This window comes from Sus scrofa, chromosome 2, assembly GCF_054392235.1.
Source record: "Sus scrofa isolate SSC_HxYL_T2T_F1_AM1 chromosome 2, Sscrofa_HxYL_maternal_Yorkshire_Landrace_v2.0, whole genome shotgun sequence".
NCBI lineage: Eukaryota > Metazoa > Chordata > Mammalia > Artiodactyla > Suidae > Sus > Sus scrofa.
In genome coordinates this window covers 53,569,258-53,594,052 of record NC_139384.1, presented here as the reverse complement: position 1 = coordinate 53,594,052, position 24,795 = coordinate 53,569,258, and the positions used below count along the sequence as shown (strand labels likewise).

The window sequence follows — 24,795 nt, the reverse complement described above, 5'->3', positions numbered from 1 at the left end:
TTTGTTGGAGTTCTGTGAAAAATGTTCTTGGTAACCCTAACCCTAACCCTAGGGGTTGCATTGAATCTGCAGATTGCCTTGGGTAGTATAGTCATTTTGATGATATTGACTCTTCCAATCAGTCATAAAAACCATATGGTACTGCACAAAGACAGACATATAGATCAGTGGAACATGATAGAAAGCCCAGGATTCAACCCACGCACCTACAGTCAACTAATCCATGGATGAGGAGGCAAGAATATACAATGGAGAAAAGACAGCCTGTTCAATAAGTGGTGCTGGGAAACCTGGAGAGCCACATGGAAAAGAATGAAATTAGAACACTCCCTAACACCATACACAAAAATAAACTCAAAATGGATTAAAGACCTAGATATAAGATCTGACACTACAAAACTCTTAGAGGAAAACATAGGCCAAACACTCTCTGACATAAACAACAGCAACATCTTCTCAGACCCACCTCTTAGAGTAATGACAATAAAAACAAAAATAAGCAAATGGGACCTAATTAAACTTAAAAGTTTCTTCACAGCAAAGGACACTAAACAAAATGAAAAGACAACCCACAGAATGGGAGAAAATATTTGCAAATGAATTGACCAACAAGGGATTAATCTCCAAAATTTATAAACACCTCCTGCTGCACAGTACCAAAAAAACAAACAGCCCCATCAAAAATGGGCAGAAGATCTAAACAGACAATTCTCCAAAGAAGACATATGGATGGCCAAAAAACACATGAAAAGATGTTCAACATCACTCATTATTAGAGAAATGGAAAGCAAAACAGCTATGAGGTCCAACCTTACACCAGCCTGAATGGCCATCATCGAAAAGTGAACAAACAATAAGGGCTGGAGAGGGTGTGGAGAAAAAGGAATGCTATTACACTGTTGGTGGGACTGTTAATTGGTGCAACCACTGTGGAAAACAGGATGGAGATTCCTCAGAAAACTAAAACTAGAACTACCATTTGATCCAGCAATCCCACTCCTGGGCATACATCCAGAGAAAAAACATGACTCGAAAAGACCCATATACTCCAATGTTCATTGCAGCACTATTTGCAATAGCCAAGACCTGGAAACATCCTAAATGTCCATTGACAGAGGAGTGGATAAAGAAGATGTGGTATATATACACAATGGAATATTACTCATCCATTAAAAGGAATGAAACAAGAGCCTTTTTAGCAATATGGATGGACCTAGAAATTACCATGCTAAGTGAAGTCAGTCAGACAATGAGACACCAACATCAAATGCTATCACTGATATGTGGAATCTGAAAAAAGGACACAATGAACTTCTTGGCAGAACAGATACTGACTCACAGACTTTGAAAAAACTTATGGTTTCCAATGGAGAGAGGTTGTGGGGTGGGGGGATGTGCTGGGTGTGTGGGATGGAAATCCTCTAAATTGGATTGTGATGATCATTGTACAACCATAAATGTAATAAATTAATCGAGTAATAAAAAATAAAGTAAAAAAATCTATGGATATGGAATATATCCACCTTTGATGATTGGTTGAGGGTGAAGTTTGTTCTGAATTGAATCTGGTGATTCATTCATCCATCTCTATTCACCAACTCAGACTGTATTTCATCATCATCATCATCATTGTCATCATTGTTGTCAGATTATTGGCTAGAGTTTCCACAGCAAAATACTACTGTCCGGGTAACTTAAGCAACAGACATTTATTTTCTCACAGTTCTGGAGGCTGGACCTCCAAGATAAAGGTGAGGAGAACAGGGTTGGCTTCTAGTGTGTCCTCTCTTCCCTGCTTGTAGATGACTGCCTTCTCACTCTGTCCTCACATGGCCTTTCCTCTAAGCAAACATGCAAACACTAGTTCTACTCTATTATTGCCCCACCCTTATTATATTAAGAAGCAACAGCTATTTCAGTCTCTACTGTTCAAAGCTTTCCAACCTATACATCTATTATATGAATAAAGAATTTTTTAGATGACTTTGGCCTCACCCAATTTCTTCCATTTATTTATTTATTTATTTATTTGGGCCACACCTGTGGCATATGGAAGTTCCCAGGCTAGGGGCCAATCGGAGCTGCAGCTGATGATCTATGCTACAGCCACAGCAACATGGGATCTGAGCCACATCTGACACCTACACCACAGCTCACAGCAACACCTGATACCCAAATCATTTAGTAAGGCCAGGGATCCAACCCTCATCCTCAGGCATACTCATTGGGTGCAATATCCACTGCTCCACGATGGGAACTCAGAGCTTAGAGAATTTCTAACTGCAACCTCATCAGAGATGCTGAGCCTGAAGTACCCAAATGAACTGATCAAATTCCAGACCCCACTGAAACCATCTAATATAATAGTAAACGTTGATGTTTTAAACCACTATATTTAGGGGTGATTTTTTTTTTAAATAAGACAAAGGTGTTTGAAATACTGCAGTAATTTAGACACTCTAGTATTATATAAACTAATTGAACTAGATGGAAAGCTGAAAAAATAGATAAAGAGAGTTTATATGTGAAAGCGGTGGTAATTGCTGGGCAGTGGGAAACAGAGTGGTTGTTATGGAATAAATTTCAGTTGCTTAGCTCTTAAAAAATCAATTCTTGCAAAAGTTGGTAGAGAGCAAAAGTGTTTTGAATCAGAATGTGATGTCAGTAATTCTTTTCATCCACTTTTATGGTCACTGTGCACTGTGGCAGAGAAGAATGCTCTGTATAGACTCAATGAGCAACAGGATCTACCTGTTACCATCCTTGAATGGCTCCTGTCATTGCTGAATGTCCAAAATTCCATTAGTAAAGTCCACCACTAACTCCCTTATAGGGCATAATTCTATAGAGAAACCAGCCAAAAATTGTGGCATCTCAGATCATTAAAACTCCTCAACCTGGGAGTTCTCCTGTGGCAAAATGGGTGAAAGATCCTGCATTTTCATGCCTATGCCTCAGATCACTGATATGGTGTGGGCTTGACTGCTGGCTCAGGAACTTCCACATGCCTTTGGCACAGCCAGCAGTCAAACAAATGAACAAACAGAAACAAACAAACACCCTCTCAACCTGGGGGAGACGGCATCTTGTCATAATATATTCTGGGTGTATATGTGTTCCCTCTACTTGTAGTTCTTCCATATGCTTTATTATTCATGGAGCAGAATCCATGATCCTTTGCCATGCTACTCTACTCACTACCACCTCTAACAAGTTCACACCTTATATAGTAAATAAAGCAAATCACTTGCCATCATAGAATTCACTGGCGTCATTCCACCTCCCATCACCAAGAATCATTAACCGAGTGGAAAATTGGCATTTCCTGCTGAAGGCTGAGCTGTAGTACCACATGGTACACCCTACACTGAAAGTTTGGAATATCCTCCTATATGTTTAGCATACAGTATGTGCTCAGTAAGCTTTGGCCATTTTGTACTTCATGCTAGCCATACTCATGGGAAAAGACCCCCATGCTAATGAAATTTCCCAGATGAAGCCTTATATTTTCCCCTTATCCATTCCATTAGCAAAAGGATACATTCCCATGTTTGTTCCTAGATTCTACAATTTTTGATTGAACAAGCTACTTCCTTCTGGAACAAGACTCTGTTTCCTATTTGAGCTCTAGTGATGCCTGAAACTTTCTTGATTCAAAAGCCATGAGAGACAGCTCTGGATAAGGACATGAGGTCTCTGATGAGGAGGCATATGCAAATCTTTAAGAGGCTGTCTGCTAACAGCACCCCCAGCAATAGGAGCAATAAATTATTCTTTTCTAATACATTACCATAGTCACCACAGTCCATCCCTTATGCCGCTTGAATCCATTTCCTATATGCACTGTGAGTGTGACACCTCTAGGGTCCTGTTTCTGAGGGTGACTTAGAAGGGATGGTTAGAGGGATGAATTCTGTCCTTTGCTACTTCAGTTGATCTTAGAGCTGCATCTTCTACTTCTCATCTTCTTCCTTCACTGTCAATTCTATTCTGGCTCCACTTTTCACCTGCAGCTCAACTGACCTCCATAAATTAGCTGGAGGTCTAGTCCTGAACCTTACCCATACAAGGTCTAAACACTTCTTCAAAAATATTCTTCCTGACCCCACTCTGTCATAGCATCTCCATTTCCACCTAGTATTCAGGATCAGTTGCCTCTGCCAGTGTCATAGAAAGAGCCTCTTTTATGAATTATTACAGATTGCACTCCGTCTAGTGCCCAGGTCTAAGATTTAAGCTAATTCCAACACTGAAAAATGGGACAAAAAGAAGAAAGTAAAGGATTTTATTATAGTATCATATATAATTTTTATCAACTCACTATAAGGCTTTCCAGGATTTTGGTGTTTGTATTTACATAAGCCAATCAACAAAAATCCCAACATTTAAAAACAATTTCATTTGATTTTTCTTTCATTTACAACTAAAATTATCCTAATTGAAACATATTTTTGTGGCTTATGGAGTGTCCAGGTCTGGAATCATATCTGAGATGCAGTTGCAACCTACTCTATAGCTGCAGCAACACAGGATCTTTTAACCTACTGTGCCAGGCTGGGGCTTGAGACTGTGTCCTTGATGCTTCCAATCCTATTGTGCCACAGTAGGAATTCCAGATTTTATACTGAAAAATCCTTATTTTAAATATATATGTGTGAATTTGGGTAACTGTATAACTGTTCAGTTTAGCCAAACAACAGGGCTTAATTAATGAGGCAAGTTTTTGGGAATAACATTGTCCAAGATTGTTAGAGACATTCTACAAACCCTACCAAATTCACCACTACCATTTCTGCATCATAGTAACAAGAAATCAATGAAATTAGCTCTGGGGGATTTATAGTGGAAAATTATTCATGCATTGTCATTGGAGCTCCTCAATATGAAAGTTTACATGTTTTTAAAAGTGTCTGCTGCGTGAATACTTGCAGCCTGAGGACTGAGGCAGAAGATGAATTCTGCCATGCTGTGGTGGACACTTGGATTTGGGATTCAATAATTCCTTGCTACAAGTGACCAGATACATCTCATTTGAAAGACAAATCCTAGAAGTCACTGGATTTTTGTAGAAAATTTAACTTCATCACAAATGCCCTTCATGTCATGGATAATGTCAGGGGGTCATTTGCAAAATGATGGAGTAGCATTACAAATCTTAATGAAATTGAAATAACATATCTTATCTTGGCTGTGCTGGTCACTGTCCCAGGAGGGGCATTGGCTGCACTCACCATGGGTCAGGAGGGGTGTCCTGGGCCCTGTGGCTGCATGTTCAGTGGGCTGGGGCAGGACCTGTGGCTTGGGCCTTGGTGGGGCTGCAGGGCTAGGCCTGCAGTGTGGCCCTGAGGGTGACTTTGGCCCATCCTGAAGGGCAAAGGTCCCAAAACTCCAGCTAGGACCCTATATTGATTGGCCATTTGAGTGGACACTCATAGTTTCTGGGAATGTTGGGCAGGGAAGTCCATTTCCATGGCTGCATCCTGTCCTGAAGTATGCCCAATGATGGGAACAGACAGGCCAGACTCAGAGACTCCTGGGCCTCTGAGGGAGTCCTGATGCCATGGCCCCTTCTTGCTGCTTCTCCTCAGCCTTCAGGCAGGCCTGGCCAGGTGAGGGTCTGGGTTGCTGGTGCTGGGCAGGTGGGCCAGGGAGGGCTAGCCCATCCTCTCCAGAGAGTTCTTTGATGCTTGGGTTCCAGGGAGGGACCCAGGCAAGGCCCAGGCCCAGGGACCTTGTGGGGAACTCCTCAGGTTCTGCTGGAAGTGAGCATACTGGGGTCAGTGTCTTCCCCAGGCTGTGCAGTCTGTGCAGGGTGGGGCTCCCAGTGGCCTGAATGGCCAACCCGGCCCCACCCTGAGACCATCCCTCAGCCCAGGAAAGGTTAGAGTCAGTATCTGCAGAGGCTGCCCCCAGGCCCAGCCCATGATGGCTGAGACTTAGAGCAGAGGAGCAGGTGGACAGGGTGAGCAGGAAGGCCCTGGATGATCCACGGGTCACTCCCCTGGAGGGAGAATTAGGAGAAGACCCCTGCTGAGCCCACCCAGGGGGGAAGGTCATATTTCTTCCTGTACAGCTCAGTCATCAAGGCCTGTAGCCTTTTGATCACTGCGTAATCCTCTAGGGCCAGGGCCTAGAGATCATATCCTGGAGAAACTCATGCAGTCCTTAAAGGGGTAGCTTCAGGAGGCATTCTGGGGGTGGAGATGCCATCAGGCCAACAAGGGCCCTGCTGGGAAGACTCAGCCCCCACCCTGGGGCCCCTCCCTGGGGGCAGCAGGCATGCTCTGCTGGGCCTAGGAGAGCCACAGCAGAGCTAAGGCAGTGCCATGGCCAGGGGCCGGCCCCATTCCCAGCACCTCTCCTAGGGCTCCTGCCCAGCCTGTGTGTCAGCTGGCCCTCCTCTGTGGCCTGAGTGACCCAGGCTCAGGCTTACTCACTTCTGTGCAGCTTGATGACTGTATAGGCCATGGCTGTGAGCATTTGCTCACCCTCCAGGAGGTATGCATCCCTTAGTTTCAGTGTGAGTGAGAATGGTGTCTGGGGACAGCAGGCCCAGGAGGGGCGGTTTGAGCAGGGCATGAGGTGTGTGTGTGGGGGGTGTCGCAGCACAGGGTAGGAGCCCCCACTGCCTCTGGGTCCTGCAGTCCCACAGGCTGTCTCCCAAAAGGTCCTACAGCTCTAAACTGAGTGGACTGATGAGGTCCCCATCAGGCCACCTGGCATCCTAAGGGCCTGGCTTGCACCTCTGCTGACCTGGAGAAAAAAGACTGCCCCATGCTCCATAGGAGCTCCTCAGAAGAGGCTGGGGCTGACTGTAGGGTGGGCACAGGCTTGCCTTCCTCCTGGGCTGACCCAGCCTTCCCTCCAGGAGCCCAGGGGAAGACGGCTTGCCTGAGGAACCCAGATGACCCCTCCCCAGGGCTCTGGGCTTCCCCTGGGATGTCCCTCAGGGAACTGGTCTCCCTGGGCACAATTACGCAGTCAATGAAGCATCATTGAAACCACAACTAGTGTAAATTGCTGTGGACATGTGCTCCTTGTCCTGACAGAGGCACAAGTGATCAGGGACGGCCTGCTTGGCCCCAAACCTCCCCACTGGGGGCCCCGTGAAGCCACCCCCATGGCCAGTGGACCCCAGCTCAGGCCTGGCCACACCAGGACCAGGAAGATGAAAGTGCAGGCAGGCCAGGCCCTGTGAGGGCCACTTCTACTCACCAGGTGCCACTTCAGCTTGGGGAGGGTCCTGTCCAGAATCTTATCATGATGGGCCTGCAGTCTCTGCAGTTTCAGGAACCCTGGAATGAATGAAGGAGCCTGAGAAGCCACAAGAATCACCCACCCAAAAGTCAGAGGTGTGTCTGGCAGGGGTTTGTGTGCCCATCCAGGGCCTCCTCCCTATGCAGTGACCCCAGTGTGCAGGGCCCAACCCAGCCTGGCTGGATGGCTCTTCCCAGACAGGACTGACTGCCTTTGAGGCGTGGTGTGGCCTGGGGTTGAGAAAATGCTCACTGAAGCCCAGCTTGGCGGGTGCCTGTTGCTGAGCATGAGGCAAACATCTGTCTCTGGCACAGGCCTTTCCCACAGTGGCTGCAGCAGGGGGATGAGGGTCCCAGTACTGAGGGGCAGGGAGTGTGACCCATGGGATGGGGGATGGGGTGTACACAAACATCTCCTGGCCTTTGGAGTCAGGTGGGGGGCACAGCAGGGATATGCTGCCACCTGGGCCTCTCCTGATCAGGGGCTTGCAGCAGGGTTGGAGGTGGCCCAGTGGGTGGCAGAAGAGAGGCAGAAAGTCCAGCAGGGATGGAGTAATCTGGACATGGCTGGGGCTGCAGGCTGTGGTTACAGGACCCAGAGGGCTGTGGGGGGAGCTGGTGACCTTTGCTGTTGGGGAGATGGACCAGGCTTGTCCCTGCCAGCCCCACCACCGGGGGAACTCTGCAGGGAGACTCCTGATCCTGAGTCACATCCAGTGGTCCATGGCAGTCACCTACCATGCATGGCGTGTTTTTGGTTGTCCATCAGTTGGGCCAGTGCCCAGAAAGCATCCTCCTCATTAAGAAACATGAGCAGGATGGCGACAGTGTGGTTCATGCCCTGGCAGTAGCCCACCTCCTGCAAGAGTCAGACATAGCTGCAGGGACCACCTTGGAGGCTTCCACCACCCCCTCCCTGGCACTTGCTTCTCAGCTATAGGACGGGCTCCCATTTGTGCCTGGGTACCATCCCATGGCCCCCTTTCCCAGATGAGGCATGCTGGGTGCTTGGGACCAGCAAGGTTTGGAGGTCCTGTCATGAGGAAAGGCAGGGGGTTGCTGACAGGCATGTGTGGTGCTTGGAGGGCCATAATGGTGGTGGGGCAGCACCAGACCCCACTGTGGGCAGGCTGGCCAGGGGCGGGTACTCACTCTGTTGTAGACAGAGTAAGCTGCGAGCAGGTTGAAGAGGGCCTGCTGCCTGGAAAGGGGACAATGGCCTCACTATAAACACCTGCCACTGGTCAAGTATGTGGTGAGTGTGGGACACTGGATGGGGAAGGGTCTAATGTAGGATGGGGTGATAGACTTGGGGGCTCCATTACACTTTACTTTAACAAATGATACAGATTGTCTAAAAAAGTAGACAAATATCAAAGTGAGGTGTCATTTTGACCCTTCTGACTCTCACTCCATCTTCTTGTGTCCTGGTCCAGTCTTTCTGCTACCCAGTGCCCCTACCCTCCCCATGGGGGTCTGTTGACCCCTGAGGGCACAGATAGCCACCCTCAGGGCCACTCCCACCCTGTGTGCCCTCACTCCCACAGCTGCTTTCCACAGGCCCCACTCTTGCCACCTCAGCTCCACACCTCATCCTTGTGCCTCCCCAACCCTAGGACCCCTGGCCACCAACCCCCTGCCCCTCTGCCCCAGGACCAGGGGTTCAGTGGCCTCACTTGATGCTGTAGTGCTCCCAGAACATAATATTGTTTTGGAAGGTGTGGCTCAATAAACTTGATGTCCAGAGAGTAGAGCCTGGCCTGCTCCTTCATTCTATGTGGGTGGAGCTGGGGTGGAGGGCAGTGAGGTCAGACATCTAGAACCCTAATCAATTGCCACAGCAGAGTGGGTGCTGCTGGCCCAACGGGAGTGTTTTCTGGTGGAACCTTTCTTTTGCTAGTTTCGGAAGCCAGGCAGGGTCACAGGGGTGCCCCGGTCACAGCCTGTGCCCAGCAGCCCTGGGCAGGGGATGCCAGCCTGTGGATGATCAGCCTGTGGCTTCTGAAGGGCCCAAACCCCCACCCAATAGTGACACACCGGCCAGGCCACCAGATCCCCTCCACACCCACCCCTCACAAGGCAGTCCAGGATGACAGTGCCACCACCTCGGGCCTGGGCTTGTCCCCTGGGAGGCTGTTCCCAGGTGTGGGTGTCCCAGGGAAGTGGGGAGGCTGGGAGGGTGGCTGGGCCTCTGTCCCTTGACCCCTCTGAGTCCCACCACACACAGGCTGGGTGAGGCAGAGGGCCAGAAGGGGAGCCCATGCCTGGTTTTCACGGCCTTTTGAGAGCCTGAGGACTAAGTGTGATGCTGGCTCTTTTCCCACAGTGTCAGTGGATATTGACCACGCTCTGGGCCTCTCAGTCTGCCCATCCTCAAGCCACTTGGATAACCATGGCCACGGTCACTGCCACTTCCACTGCATGTACCCTGCCAATGGTGTCCAGCCTGGATGCATAGAGCAACCTCCCTGGGCAGTGGGACCTGGGGTACCCACCGTGGTTATGGGGCTGAATGGTGGGAACTGGCCAGGGGCAGGGACCTCTTTGGGTCAATGGGTTGAGACCTGTTTCTTGTCCCAAGTCAGCCAAGCCTGGGTTCATCTGGCCTGGCCATCTCCTTCTATGGTTTCTGTGGGGGTCTCCTTACTCTTTCCTCTTGGCTTCTGTCCCTTGCTCTGTGACTCTGTCCTCCTCAGGTATCTGGGAAGTCTTATTCTAGGGCCAGGTGGTACCTGTGCAACTCTGGACCCAGTGTCTGCACTGGACTAGGGGAACAGGCAGCAAGGAGGTGGACATGGCTTTCCTGGCAGGTGGGCCTTGGGCCTGTGAGCCTGGGAGGTACCAGGAAAGCTTGGGATGTGTGAGGGGTCCCTGAAGCACAGGTTTAGGGGCCATACCTGGTATTTCCCTTGGTTCTCTGCCTTCACTTTCTCCAGGTCCAACAGCAGAGGCCATGCCTGTCCTCTCACCTGTGGAGGAATCCCCTTGTAGATCCACTGGTGCATCTGCAGGAAAGAAGGGGCCCTAAGTTTGCAAGTGACACCCTGCAAGATGGAGTAAGACTCATCCAGAAGATGCTCAGGAGAGGCTGGCTCTGCCCGAACCTGTGCCCATCTCCCTCGACAAAGAATAGGCTGTGGTGTGCGCATGGATGGTCCTGCCCTGTATTTTCTGGGCTAGAGTGGCCAGGGAAGTTCCAGGGGACACAGGCCAGCCCCCTTCAGGGTCAGGATGCTCAGCTTTCTACCTTTTGACTGCTCCAGGGTTTACTCCAATTTCTCAGCCTCTTCACCTACTTAGTGGCTTGCCTGATCTCCAGGGCTCTTTGTTGGAAAAGGGGACACGGTGGTGTTAGTCAAGCTCCCCACTTCCCTAAAGTGGCCCTGACTCAGGGCTGTGATCTTAGAGGAACCAGTGAGGGAACAGACCCCTCACAGCCTGAGGACCCCTCAACTGCTCTATGGTCAGGCAGCAGCGAACCACAGCCACCCCTCACTGCCTCCCACATCCCACCTCCCACCAGCATAGCATGAATGGGTTCTCACTCTCAACTTATGGGTGCTGGGGTCATGGATGCTGAGGCCCTGTGTGCTGAGGATAGGCTGATCCTGACTGCAAGGCAAGAGAAGTAGAGTAGTGGGGACCAGGTGCCCCCAAATCCCTGCCCCTGCCATGCCCCATTTGATCCTGGGAGACCTAGAGAAGTGGACTGACCCCAGGATGGTGATGGCTCTGGAGCAGACTGCAGAACCCTGGGAGGTGTCCCTCTTCCCACTGCTGGACAGACCCTGACACTGCTGGACAGACACCCTGGGCTCTCCCCAGTGTGGGTGTGGAGGCCACGGGACTGAGGCCCAGGCCAGCCCAGCCCCAAGTTCTGCCTGCACCACCTCCCTGAGCTCTCTCATCATGAGCCTAGTGTGGACCCTGGTCCCAGATGGCCATCAGGGCTGGAGGCCCCGAGCTAGGCTGAAGGGTCCTGCCTCCAGAGGTGATTTGGCAAATGGCAACCCTTCCCAGGGGAGAAGGGGAGGGGGTATCCAGATGTCTCACAGCAAAAAAACCTAGAATGTTGGTGACTTTGTAGAGCGAGAGGTCAGCATCATCCCATGGGGCTGCTGGAGACCCTGACCAGCGCCCCTGAAACCCAGATAGGGCAACAAGGTTAGGGTGTAAGCAGAACATCTGAGGGAGCCAAGGAATGCCTGATGCTGGGCCCACCACAAGACCCTGCCCCAAGAGTAGTCGCTAGCACCTCACCTGCTCCTACCTACTCTGATCCTGCTAGTGACACACCTGCTCCTGCTGCCTCTGGACCCCCCTGGACCTCACCTGCTCAACCTTGGCTCCAATCCCACCAGGTACATACCTGCCCCCGAGAGATGTGAATCCTCGCCTGGTCCTAACCTGGCCCCTCAGGCTGTGGTCTGTACCTGGGCTGTTATGATCCCCACTTGGGGGATGTACCTGCTCAAGTACATCCTTGGGCCTCACCTGTTACCTGGCTCTGGTCCCCAACAGGCCTCCCTGCCTGTTCCTGGCTCTGACCCCTGCCACAGCTACACCTGCTCCTAGTGACTTCACTCCCTCTGGGGCCTCACCTGCTCATACTTGGCCACTATTTCCGTCCATTCCAGGGCCAACAGTGTCTCCAGCTTCACCATCTCTGATGCTGCAAGAAAAAATCGTAATATTCCACTGCATGAAAGATCTCCAGAGAACCAACAGGTTAAAGTGGGCTCCTTGTTGGAAGCTCCCTGTCTGTCTGATCAGAGGGGAGAAAAACATGCCACCTGGGTGGGTGACATCCTATACATCCTAACACTTCCACTTACAGACCCTTCCCAGCAGCCTGGGAGAGCCTATCACAATGAGATGAGGGACATCAAGAAGGGGGCCCAGAGGCCCAGGGCAATGGCTGTCCCAGGTGAGCCAAGGGAAGGGCAGTCCCTGCAGGCTCATGGGACTCACATTTTGCCTAGGCATCAAAAGCCCAGGAACCAAAAGGTAAATATTGAAAAATTGGACTTGATTAAAATTAAAGTGGCTGCAGCTCAAGTGACACTGCCAAGAAAAAGGCAACCCACACAATGAATAAAAATGTGAGAATGACCTGACCGATAAGGGCCTGGTATACAGAATATGGCCAAACTCCTAACTCCACTACAGAAATGGACCTAGTAGACAATGGGCGAAGGGCCTGCATAGACATTTCTCCAAAGTCAACCCAACTGTAGAGAACAAGCACAACAGGCATGGGGGACATGGCTCAACTTTAGCATCAGGGGGATGCAAATCAATCAAAGCCACCAGAGGGCCAAACTTCTCACCCACTGAGGTGAATGTTACTGATTAAATGAGGATGTGGAAAAGCTGGAAGCTTCCTAATGGCTGACAGAATTGTAAAGTGGTGCAACGTCTATGGAAAACCAGTCCTTTCTCCAAAAGTGAAATGAAGAGCCACCACATGACCCAACGGTTCCACTCCCAGGTATAAACCCAAGAGAGGTAAAGACTGGGATGCAGACCTCTAAACAGGTATGTTCACAGAAGAGCTACTCACAAGAACAAAAAAGTGGGCCCCATCTAAGTTTCCTTGGACAGGTGGCCAGAGGCCCAGGATGTGGTGAAACATCGTTCAAACAGAGAGGGAATGAAACACTGCCATGTGCTGCAACATGGAGAGAGATGATGCTCAGGAAAGAAAGCAGGCACAGAGACTTCCTATTGTGAGGTTCCGAGGAGGTGCCCTGTCCAACAGAGCCAGGCCAGAGCCAGAGAGACAGGAAGAGGTCAGTGGTCCCCAGGGCTGCATGAGGGCTGAGTGGCAGTATCTGCTGATAAGAGATTTTCTTGGTGAGGTAGTGGAAGGTGGAAAGAGTGGTGATAGTGGCATGGCTCTGCTAATACACTAAAAACCTTTCAGTCATATACATTAGCAATTGCCTTTGATATGTGAACTTTAAGAAAAATGCTCCGAGCCGGATTCCCCACCTTCTGGGCCCTGAGTCTCTGAAGTTGGGAGTGGAAGTTGCACAGGTTTAAATAATGCCAGCCAAGGTGCTTACCCAGCCAAGGATAGCCCTTTGCTCCTAACCACTAAGCTCTTCCTTAACCATACCCCTACCCCAGATGTGCCCACTGGGAAGGCAGACTGGGATGTGGGGATGAGAGGTCTCTAGGACAGGAGGCACCCATCTGTTCCATTCTTCTTAACTCTCAGCTAATTCTAGCTGGTGAATCAGAGAAGAGTTCCAGCCTATCGGGAGGAGGGGCAGGTTGGGGAAAAGATGACATATTTGACCACAGTTGGCCTCTGTGCTATGAGACCATCCCTAGGTTCATGCTTGTGAACAGGTCACAGGGGGAAGGGGCTCATTTTCCCCGTTCATGTGGTGGGAGACATCTGTTCTGGGACAACATAAAGAAGGTGTAGCCAATGGAGAACACGGCTGGGGTCTGTGGGTCAGATGATTCATGGAATGATGGGGGACAGTATGCTGGTTCTATGTCCCCACCCCAGCCCACAGACCACACATGCTCACCTAGCTGGGGTCTCTGATCTCAGGCAGGATGGATGGGAAACCTCTAGGATTCAGGCCAAAGAAGAGGCTTTGAGGGATGAGTGGGCCCTGGAAAGTTGCCTAAGTGCAGACCTCCTCCTCCTCAGTTCTCCTGTGCTGCTCCTTGTCCCTCCATCCAGGCCTCTCCTCCTCCTCCTCTGCCTCCCTAATCTCCACCTCCAGCCATCACTTCCCCACCTTCCTCTTCCCTCCACGCTTGTCCACCACTGTCCTACTGCTGTATTCTGCCCACTCCCCAGGGTCCATATCTCCTCCGCCTACCTCTGCAATGGTCTCCCTCCACATTCCTCCTCCCCACCCACTGCTCCTCCACCAGCCATTCACCTCCCTCCACCTCCTACACCCATCTCTCCACCTGATCCAGCTTCCTTGCATGTCCAACTCCTCCTCCTGCATCCCCTCCCCTCCTCCTCCTCCCCCTCTTCCTTTTCTGAGCAGGGGTCTGAGCTCTGGCTTCAGGCCTCCTTGCAGGGATTCTGTCACCTCTGGCAGCCAATGGCACCCCATGGGGCCCTGAGGGGGCTGCACACTCAGTGGTTGGTGCTGGAGGTCCTTGTCACTTTGGCTACAGACCAGACTGGTCCAAGCTCCTCTGTCCCCTAGTGTCCCTATGTGGTGTGGGTGAAAGTCACACTTACCTTTGTGACCTCTCATGGCTGGAGCTGTGCCTCTTTGGTGGGACAGGGCAGGAGAGGTGGAGAAGATGGGCGAGTGTCAGAGCAGGTCAGAGACCGCAGGGCCTCCAACTACTTGGGGACAAGAAAACAGTGAGTGCCAGGCAGCAGACTGAACACTTGGGCCACTGCCATCCCACCCATAATAGGGCCAAAGCCAGAGGTCTCAGTTAGCAATGTTCCCGTAACCAAAGAGTTTATCCTCTTCAGGTGCAGGGATATAACCTGGCAGTGTAGATGGCAGGGGAAGCTGTAGCCTGGTAGGTGATGGACCCGGGCACAGAAAAACTCAGGAACACATGGTCCTCCAACTCTGACCTTCCTCCACGCCTGCTCTCCCCCTCCATCTTAGGGGTTCAAGGAGGATAATGATGTGGACCCTAAGCCCCTGGGGTTTAACATGACTCAGGTCCGTGATGGATCACCCAGGCCTCACCAGCTTCTATATTTCTCTGGTTCTCACATGGGCAGGTGCTCACATGGGCACACGTTTAGGCAACACCGCCTGGGTCCAAATAGAGCAGGATGTGAGTTGGCCTGGACCTGTGGCTTCTACTTCAGCCCCTACTCCATCTCACCTTCATTCTCTTCCATCCACATCCCACTCCTCCCTCTCTTGCTTGGTTCTCATATGCCTCCTCCATCTACACCTCCTTCATCCTCCCCCTCCCTCTCCATTAAAATTTCCTTTTCCTCCTCACTCTCCAGTCTTCCATCCTCCCATATCCACCTTTCCTCCTATGTCTATCTCTCAGCTGACTTGACCATCCTTCCTCCCAATCCTCCTCCTCTTCCTATGCCTGCATCCTCTCCCATCCTCCTCCTCCTCCTGCAACCTCTCCCCTCCCTCCTACTCCCCCTCTTTGTTTTCTGGGCTGAGGTTCTGAGACCTGACCTCAGGCCCCTGACAGGGCCTCAGGCACCTCTGGCAGCAGCCCACATTTCATGGAGGCCTAAGGGGGTGCAGGCTCAGTGGTTGGTGCTGGTCATCTTTGTCACCTCAACCTCAGACCAAAGTGTTCCACCACAGGCCTCTTCTCTTTAAGTGTCAGTAGGGGGTGAGGGTACAGCCCATGCTCACCTTTCTGACTCTCCCTGTTGGATGTGGGCCTCTCCTCTCAAGATGGTAACAAAGTTACCAGGTCGGTGTGGGGAATCAGATGGATCAGAGCAGGGTGGGCAGGTGAGCAAGCGTCAGAGCAGGTCAGCAAACACAAGGGCCTCCAACTGCCTGGGGACATGATGCAGAGTGGGTACAGGGCAGAAGGTGGAAATGTGGGGCCACTCCCAGACATTCCAACCACTGTGGGGCCCATCCCACTGGCCAGGAGCAGCACTGGGCCCTTGACCTAAAATTGACTTTCCACTGGGGAGGGTCCTCTTTCTATACAGGAAAGCATCACCAGGGGCAAGTTGAGACTGGCTGGGCTGGACCCTTGCAACCAGTTGGTTCTCTAACCCTTCCTGCACTCCTCCCCTCCCCCTGCTTGATAGCAGTGCCAGGAGGATACTGATGTGGACCCTAAGCCTTTGCCATTGGACTTGAATCAGTCCAGCTATTTCCCACCTAGGCCTCACCAAGTTTCCTGTGCCCCCCGGGTCTAAGCATCAAGCCAGGGGCTCACTCAGGTACAACCATTGCAGGGACCACACCAAACCCCCAGAGAGCAGGGTCTGGGCTGGCCTGGACCCCCTGCTCCCCGTCCATCCATCCATCTACTCCTGATTCATCCTCCACCTCCAACCCATCCTCCACTTCATCTCTTCCTGCTCCTTTTCTTTCCTTCTTCCCCTCAACTTACTTTCACATTTCCTCTTCTTCCTCCCCCTCCTGACCTGCTCCTGCATCCTCTCCCCTCACTACCCCATTTTCCCATGAATTGCCCCCCACCCAGAAATCCAAGTTTCTGAAATCTGGCATGGGCCCCCTCACATGGACTCAGGCAGGATGGAGTCACCCACCAGGTTGCCTCTGTCCCCAGGGGTCAGTATGTGGTGAGGGTGCAGTTCTCACTGACCTCTCACTGTCAAAGCTGTGTCTCTGCTGTATAAGTAGACTGGGGGTCAGGTCACTGGATCAGAGGAAGGAGGGCAAGCATGTGTCAGAGCAGGTCAGTGACCATGAAGGTCTTGTCCAACTGCCTGGGGACACAAAGCAGAGAAGGTGCTGTGTGGTGGGTGGAACTCCGGGGTTGCTGCCATCCCACCCACAAGGGCCAAGGTCAGAGGTCAGGATTAGAATTGAGTCTATAACAAAGGGTGTCATCCTCTCCAGGGGCAGGACTATAACTTGCAGGAGAAGGTGATAGGGAGATGGACAAGGGCACATGGACCCTCGCTGACTCTTGTCCCCAAACCCTGACCATCATTCTTTCCTCCTCTCCCCTCCCAGCTAGGGTTTCTAGGAAAGTACTGATGTGGACCCTAAGCCTCAGTTTGACTTGACTTGGGCCAGCAATTTTCCACCCAGGCCTCACCATGCTGATGGATTTCACTGCATCCAAGCATCAAACCAGGTACATCCTTTAAGTGGCCCCACCCAGCTCCCAATACCACCTGCTCTAGGCTGGCCTGGACCCCTTGCTTGCCCCCCACCACATGTGTCCTTCATCCTCTTCCATCCACCTCTTCCATCCGTCCATCTCCTCCTGCTCAGTCCTTTCTTCCCCCTCATCAACCTATTCCTCTTCCTCCTCCTGCTCTTCATTCTCTTCCTGGTCCATCTTCCTTGAATCCTCCACCTCACCTCCATTCATGTTTCCTCCTCTTCCTCTCACTCCTGTCCTTACTTCTCCTCCTCAATCACCTCCTCCTGCACCCTCCTGCATCCACCTTTTCTCCTGAATCCATCTTCCCTCTTACTAGACCTTTCTTCCTTCCCATCCTCCTCCTCCTGCATCCTCTCTCTTCCTGCACCTCCTGCAACCTCTCCTGACCCTCCTCTTGCCTTCTTCCTTTTCTGGGCAGAAGTCTGAACTCTAACCTTGGGCTCCTCACAGGGAGTCACATGCCCCTGGTAGCAGCCTGAAGCCCATGGAACACAGAAGGAGCTGCATGCTCAGGATTTGGTGTCAGAGGTCCTTGTCACCTGCACCACAGACCTGCATGCTCCAAGTACCTACCACCCTCCTCTGTCCTTGATAAATCAGTAGGGGGTGAGGGTGCAGCTCAAGCTCTCCTTTCTGACTCTCACTGTTGGATGTGAGCCTCTCCTCTCAAAATGGTAACAAGGTAAGCAGGTGGGTGTGGGGATCACGTGGGTCAGAGCAGGTCAGGCAGGTGAGCGATTGCCAGAGCAGGTCAGTGACTACGAGGGCCTCTATCTGCCTGGGGACATGAAACAGAGTTGGTGTCATTGAAGCAGGCAGAATTGCCAGTTCACTGTCATTCCACCCACAATTGTGTTGATGTCAGAGGTCAGGGTCAACGTTGAGCCCATAAAAAAGGATGTCATCCTCTCCAGGGACTGGGATGTCACCCTGTAGGGGAAGGTGACCAGGGCAGCTGTGGCCTGTGATGGACCTGGGCACATGGACACTCAGGAACACTTGGTCCCCCAACCCTGACCTTCCTTCACTCTTCCTCTCCCCTTCCCTCTTAGAGGTTTCCAGGAAGAAGCCAACGTGGACACTAAGTTTTTGCCATTGGATTTGAATCAGGCCAGAGTTTTCCCACCTAGGCCTCACCCAGCTCCTTGAGGTTCCCTGGGTCCTAGCATCAAACCAGGGCCTCAGTCAGGTACAACTTTTAAGCAACACTTATTGGAACTCAATACAGAGGCTCTGGGTGGTCTGCCCCCACCCTCACCCCGTGCTTCTCCTTCACTCCCTTGTTCATCTCACCTTCATTTTCACCTCAACCACCCCCTCTTCTCCTCTGCTTCCTTCCTGTGTCCTCTGTCTCTGACTCCAACCATCTTTCCTTTACTTCCTCGCCCTCCTGTCTTTTATAGTGCTCCTCACTCACCTCCTCCTTCCTCCATCCAACTCTGGTCCAGCTAGAGCTTCCTTCATCCCCATCCTCCCCACCCTCCTCCACCTCCTGCATCTTCTCCCATTCCTCCTCCTCCCCCTCTTCCTTTTCTGGATCAGGGGTCTGAGGTTTCAACTCAGGCTTCTCACAGGGATTTGGGCACCTCTGGCGGCAGCCCATACCCCACAGAGCCCTGATGGGGCTGCACACTCAGTGACTGGTGCTGGAGGTCCTTTCCACCTCAGCCCCAGACCTGAGTGTTTCAGGAACCCATGAGTGGCCCCTGTCCTTGAGCTGTTGGTAGGGAAAAAGGGTGCAGCTCATGCTCACCTTTCTGACTCTTGCTGTTGAATATGGGCCTCTCTTCTAAAAATGGTTGCAAGGTAACCAGGCAGGAGTGGGGATCAGGTTGGTCAGAGCAGGGCAGGCAGGTGAGCAAGCATCAGAGCAGGTCAGTGACCACGAGGGCCTACAACTGCCTGGGAACATGAAGCAGAGTGGGTGCAGGGCAGGGGGTGAACTCTGGGGTCACTGCCTTTCCACACACATGGGAGCCTATCGCATTAGCCGTGAGCAGCACTGAATCCTTAACATGAAAAATGACTTTCCTTTTGTGTGAGGGTCCTTGCTCCATCATGCAGGGCAGTGTGATCAGGAGCAGGTGGGGTGTGGCTGAGATGGACATAGTCACCTGGACTCTCATGACCAGCTAGTCCTCCAACCCTGACCTTCCTTAACTCCTTCTCTCCCCCTGCTTGCTAGCAGTGCCAGGAGGATATTGATGTGGAAACTAAGCCCTTACAGTTGGACTGGAATCAGGCAAATTGTTTCCCACCTAGTCCTCACCCAGCTCCCTGAGATTCCCCAGGTCCAAGCATCAAACCAGGGACTGGTTTGTTCACAGGCTGGTCCCTGTGCAGGGACCCCACCCAGACCCCATAGAGCTGGGTCTGGGCTGGCCTGGAGCCACTGCTCCTCCTCCATCCATCCACCTCCTCTGGTTCTGTTCTCCTCCTCCTGGTCTACTTCTCCTCCAGCACCTTCATTCCTTCCTCCCCTCCACTCATCTTTCCTCCCCTTCATCCCCTTCCTGTGCCTCCTCCAGAAAACTCTCCCTGTCTATCCTCTTTCCCCTGTGCCACCAACCTAGAGTCAGTTTTCTGAGCTCTGACCTTGAGCTCCTCACATGGAATTGGGCAACGTGGCCAGCAGCCTTCACCCCTTGGAGACACAAGGTGCTGCATGTGCCTGGCTCATGGTGAGGTCTGGGTTTGGCATACTCTTGGCTGAGACAGGGATGACTGAGTAACCCACCCAGTTGCCTCTGTTCCCAAGAGTCAATATGTGGTGCAAGCCTTGCTCACCTTTCTGACCTCTCACTGTTAGAGCTGGTCTTCACCGTATAAATGGACTCCAGTTTTGGGCCCATGGGTCAGAGCAGGGGGGGCAGGCGAGCATTAAAGCAGGTCAGAGACCACAAGGGCCTTCAACTGGGGACATGAATCAGAGTGGGTGCTAGGCAACAGGTAGAACTCTGGGGTCACTGCCATTTCACCCACAGTGAAGCCCAACCCATTGGCCAGGAGCATCCCTGAACCATTGACCTGAAATTTGACTTTCCTTGAGGGGAGGGTCCTCTTTCCTCACAGGGGAGGGACACCAGGGGCAGGTGGAGCCTGGATGAGATGGACCTGTGTACCTGAACCCTCATAACCAGCTGTTCCTTCACTCCTCCTCTCCCCCTGCTTGTTAGCAGTGTCATGAGGATACTGATGTGGACATGAAGCTCTTGTAATTGGTCTTGAGTCAGGCCAGCAACTTCCCACCCAGGCCTCAATCAGTACCTTGAGGTTCCCTGGGTCTGAGCATCAAACCAGGGGATCACATAGGTACAACCTTTGCAGGGACCCCATCAGAACCCCAAGGAGCTGGCTTGGGCTGGTCTTGGCCTCCTGTCCTCCTGCTCCCCCTTTCTGTGCTGGTCCTCCTCCTGCTCATCCTCTTGCTCTCCCCTTCAATGTTCATATTCATATTTCCTCCTTCTCCCCTTCACCACCTCCTTCTGCCCCATCCTCCCACTTCCATCACTTCTCTTCTCCATTTTAATCTCACCTACCCTCCCTTCCCCACTCCAGATGTCTAAACTCTGATCTTGGCCTCCTACATGAGCCTGTGCCCCTTGGCTGCAGATGGCAGCCCTCAGCCCCCTGAGGGGCTGCATCCCCCTTGCTTACCTTCAGTAGCTCCAGTGTTAATGTCAGCTTAGCCACAGCTCAGGGGGAAGGGAGTCACCAGCTAAGTGGTCTCTGTCCCCAAGGATCCCATTAGGGATGAGGGTGCAGGTCTCGCTCACCTTTCTGACCTCTTGCTGATGGAGGTGCACCTCTTCCCTAGAAACAGTAACAAGGTGAATGAGAGGGTCAGTGGGTCAGAACAGGAAAAACGCGCAAGCTCCAGAGCAGGTCAGAGACCACGAGGGCTCCCAACTGCCTTCAGACACAAAGCAGAGTGGGTGCCTGGCAGCTGCGGAACTGTGAGGCCACTGTCATTCCATCCATACGAGGGCCCATCTCATTGATCGGCATCAGCCCTGAGCCCTTTACCTGGAAGCTCTTGCTTTCAGGGGAGGGGCCTATGACCAAGCTGATTATCCCAGGGAGGCCTGGCCTTGTCCCACTGCCCCTCATTCCACCCCCTCCCATGTGTCCAGTGCCCCTCGGAGAGCTGTGTATCACAGTTGTGCTCTGTTCCTGCCCACAGGCCACCGCAGAGCTTCTGCATGTGCCAACACTAGAGATCTTCATCATTACCTTCAGGGGCCAGTGTCAGTGGCTGTGTAACATGCATATTATGGATCCATCATGATTTTATTAATGGTTCTTGTTTTTGAACACTCAGGTCTTTCCATTTGGCAAGTACCCAGGAGCCCGGGGGAGCCCCAGTCCCCTGCTCTTCCCCCATGTGGAGGTGCTGTCAGTCACCTCTGTCTGTGGTTATAACTCAGGGTTTTGGTGGTGCCCACTGACCCTAGCTGCACTCTCTGAGACCGCCTGACCCTCAGACCTTCCCTCTCAGCTGTGACCTTGAAAACTGCTGAAGTGAGAAATGCTTGCTGCCATGGCTTTTGCTTTCCATCTGCATATCATTTAGGAGTGAGGTCAATATGCATATTTTATCTCTCCTCCCTTTGCATTGTGACCTACAGGTCACATCATTTCCCATCTCTTTGCCTTTAAGAAGTTGATTGGGGGGAGTTCCCGTCGTGGCGCAGTGGTTAACGAATCCGACTAGGAACCATGAGGTTGCAGGTTCGGTCCCTGCCCTTGCTCAGTGGGTTAACGATCCGGCGTTGCCGTGAGCTGTGGTGTAGGTTGCAGACACGGCTCGGATCCCGCGTTGCTGTGGCTCTGGCGTAGGCCGGTGGCTACAGCTCCGATTCAACCCCTAGCCTGGGAACCTCCATATGCCGCGGGAGCGGCCCAAGAAATAGCAACAACAGCAACAACAACAACAACAGACAAAAAAAGACAAAAGACAAAAAAAAAAAAAAAAAAAAAAAAAGTTGATTGGTAGAAATTCCTCATTCATTAAGGGCATTAGAAGTGCAAAAGTTTTTTCAGTTTCATATTTTCTTTGACTTCAGTGAGGGTTCCCCCCCATGTCAAACTTCATTTCCATGTGTTTGAATCTGTCCCTTTTTATAAGCGGTGTCCAGGATTTTTTCAGACTTAGCAAGGCTTTTCCTACTTATGGTGGCCTTTCAGTAAGCTTTATTTGTCTTCTTAGCTGCCATGACCAGCCCCTCTTTAACATTTTTACAGGTTTTCTAGCTATTCTTACTTAGTTAATCTAGATGTGAACTTTTGAAGCAGGCCACATAGGTCTTGAAACAACTAGCACATTTCCCCTGGGCTCCATTGTATCATCCACTCAGGTAGAGGCAGGTCTATGGAGGAATTGACCTGGAGGTGGACACTGGTGGTGGTGGGCTTGAGGGATTCCTGCTTAGTCCTGGAGTGGTGTTGGCTAGCTGGGCACACAGTCCCATTGCTACAGAGACAGGTGAGTTTGAGTTTGGGGAGCCCCTGTAATTTCCCTGACACCAAGAACCTCCTAAAGAATAGCAACCTGGGAGTTCCCATTATGGCTGAGTAGAAACAAACCTGACTTGTATCCATGAGGACGCACACTTGATAAGGGTTGATCATTGGGTTAAGGATCTGGCAGTTCTGTAAGTTGTTGTGTAGGTTGCAGACATGGCTGTGGCTGTGGCATAGACTGCGGGCTCCAGCTCTGACTCTACCCCTAGCGTGGGAACTTCCACATGCCACACATGAGCCCCTAAAAAAATAAAGTTAAAAAAAAAAAGAATAGAAACATGAAGAAGGCCACTGGTGTCCCATGCCAGCCCCCTTGTGCTGGTGGCCAAGATTACAGCAATGTCACCTGATATAGGTATCCCCTGTAGCTCCACCACCCACAGTGGCACATCTGTGCATGCGACCACATATGTGCTGTGTGTGTGTGTGTGTGTGTGTGTGTGTGTGTGCGCGCGTGTGCGTGTGTGTCTGGGCACTTGGCTTCTCCTCTGGACCCAGCCCACCCACCTCACACAAGCTTCTCATTACTGTTACCCACAGCATGGGTTGAAGCAGGTGTGGCTGCTCCCTAGTCTTCCCCCTCTTGCCTAGGGATGTACTAAAGGTACAGAGGGGTGTGGGCACTGGCTCCAGGACTGCCCAGGATTGTAGGAATCCACAGCCCTTTCCATCACCCAGCTTCCTGGCTAGTGGGGCTCAGAGATGGAGACCTCATGAGGGAAGTGCAGCCCTGTATGGTCCAGGTGGCATGGCTGCCCAGGCCCCAGGACTTGAGTGGCTGTGGATCCTGGAATATCAACTCACTACCTCTTCCCCCAAGGGTGCCAGCTGCCTCCCCCACACTGGAAAGGAAACAGAGGAGAACTGGGGCTGACCATGGCCATGTGGTTTATCCTGCTCAGTCAGCCCTCCTGCCTTGGGTTCTTGCCCTTTAACTGGTAGCCTGGCCCAAGCACAGCTGCCACACAGGCTTGGAGACCCCACTGACTATGCCCACTGTGTCATGCCCTGCTCAAGAGAGTGTCTGAGGGGGCCCTGCTCCCACTCCCCTGTTCCAGTTTTCTCTTCACAAGTTCAGGTGGGCAGGGTGGCTTCTGTTCTAGTCCCTGTGCCCTGGACAGCTCCTGAACACAGAGCACAGGCATCAGAATGAAATCAGTTTAAACATGTGTGGCTGGAAAGCATCAGTTCTAAAGATGCCCGTGGTTAACAATGTTGTGCTGTGCATGTAAATGTCAAGGGGTAGATCTCCTGCTTATGCCACAGTGAAATAAAGAAAAGTGAGGCAAACATGATGTAAAGTAAGACAGTGACAATAAACCCCACTATGTCAGTAACTAAACTAACTGTAAAAGGCCCACACTTACTAGTAGCGATTTTAAGTGAGATAAATTAAGTTTTACTTAAAAGCATTTACAGCCAGAGTTTCTCATGGGGTTAAGGATCCTGCGTTGTCAGTCCAGTCGCTCAGGGTGCTGCTGCGGCATGGGTTCAGTCCTTGGCCCAGGAACTTCTGTATGCCGTAAATGTGGCCAAAAAAGAAAAAAGAATGAAAGAAAGAAAGGAAGGAAGGAAGGGAGGGAGGGAGGGAGGGAGGGAGGGAGGGAGGAAGGAAGGAAGGAAGGAAGGAAGGAAAGAAAGAAAGAAAGAAAGAAAGAAAGAAAGAAAGAAAGAAAGAAAGAAAGAAAGAAAAGAGAAAAGAAAGAGAAAGAAAGGAAGAAAAGAAAAGAAAGAGAGAGAAAGAAAGAAAGAAAGCAGAAAAGAAAGAGAAAGAAAAGAAAGAAGGAAAGAAAGAAAGAGACAAAGAAAGAAAGAAAGAAAGGAAGAAAGAAAGAAAGATAGAAAGAAAGAGACAAAGAAAGAAAGAAAGATAGAAAGAAATCAGAAAGGAAAGAGAAAGAAAAGAAAGAAAACAGAAAAGAAAGAAGAAAGAAAGAGACAAAGAAAGAAAGAAAGAAAGAGAACGAAACATTTCAGAATCACATGTGTAGGGAGATCCTTTTGTAGCTCAGCAGGTTAAGAACCCAACCAGTATTCATGAGGATGCGGGTTTGATCCCTGGCCACACTCAGTGGTTAAGATCCCTGAGGGGGAGGGAGTGGGAGGGATCGGGAGCTTGGGCTTATCAGACACAACTTAGAATAGATTTACAAGGAGATCCTGCTGAATAGCATTGAGAACTATGTCTAGATACTCATGTTGCAACAGA

At 51.3% G+C, this 24,795-nt stretch overlaps 1 protein-coding gene and 1 pseudogene across 1 annotated transcript; both read right to left on the bottom strand.

Moving 5' to 3' along the window:
* Nucleotides 1-4,269: 4,269 nt before the first annotated feature.
* LOC146405395 (USP6 N-terminal-like protein) lies at nucleotides 4,270-20,996 on the bottom strand. The gene is made up of 10 exons (XM_085015236.1): nucleotides 20,840-20,996; nucleotides 18,817-18,965; nucleotides 16,533-16,656; nucleotides 15,596-15,745; nucleotides 14,479-14,586; nucleotides 11,858-11,928; nucleotides 10,154-10,261; nucleotides 7,995-8,115; nucleotides 7,216-7,295; nucleotides 4,270-5,756 (listed from the first exon to the last, which is right to left on the bottom strand). Exons 5-10 carry the CDS (start codon nucleotides 14,492-14,494, stop codon nucleotides 5,655-5,657), a joined length of 498 nt encoding a protein of 165 aa, XP_084871362.1. The 5' UTR covers nucleotides 14,495-14,586; nucleotides 15,596-15,745; nucleotides 16,533-16,656; nucleotides 18,817-18,965; nucleotides 20,840-20,996; the 3' UTR covers nucleotides 4,270-5,654.
* On the bottom strand, nucleotides 6,014-7,030 carry LOC146405396 (USP6 N-terminal-like protein; annotated as a pseudogene).
* Nucleotides 20,997-24,795: the final 3,799 nt, after the last annotated feature.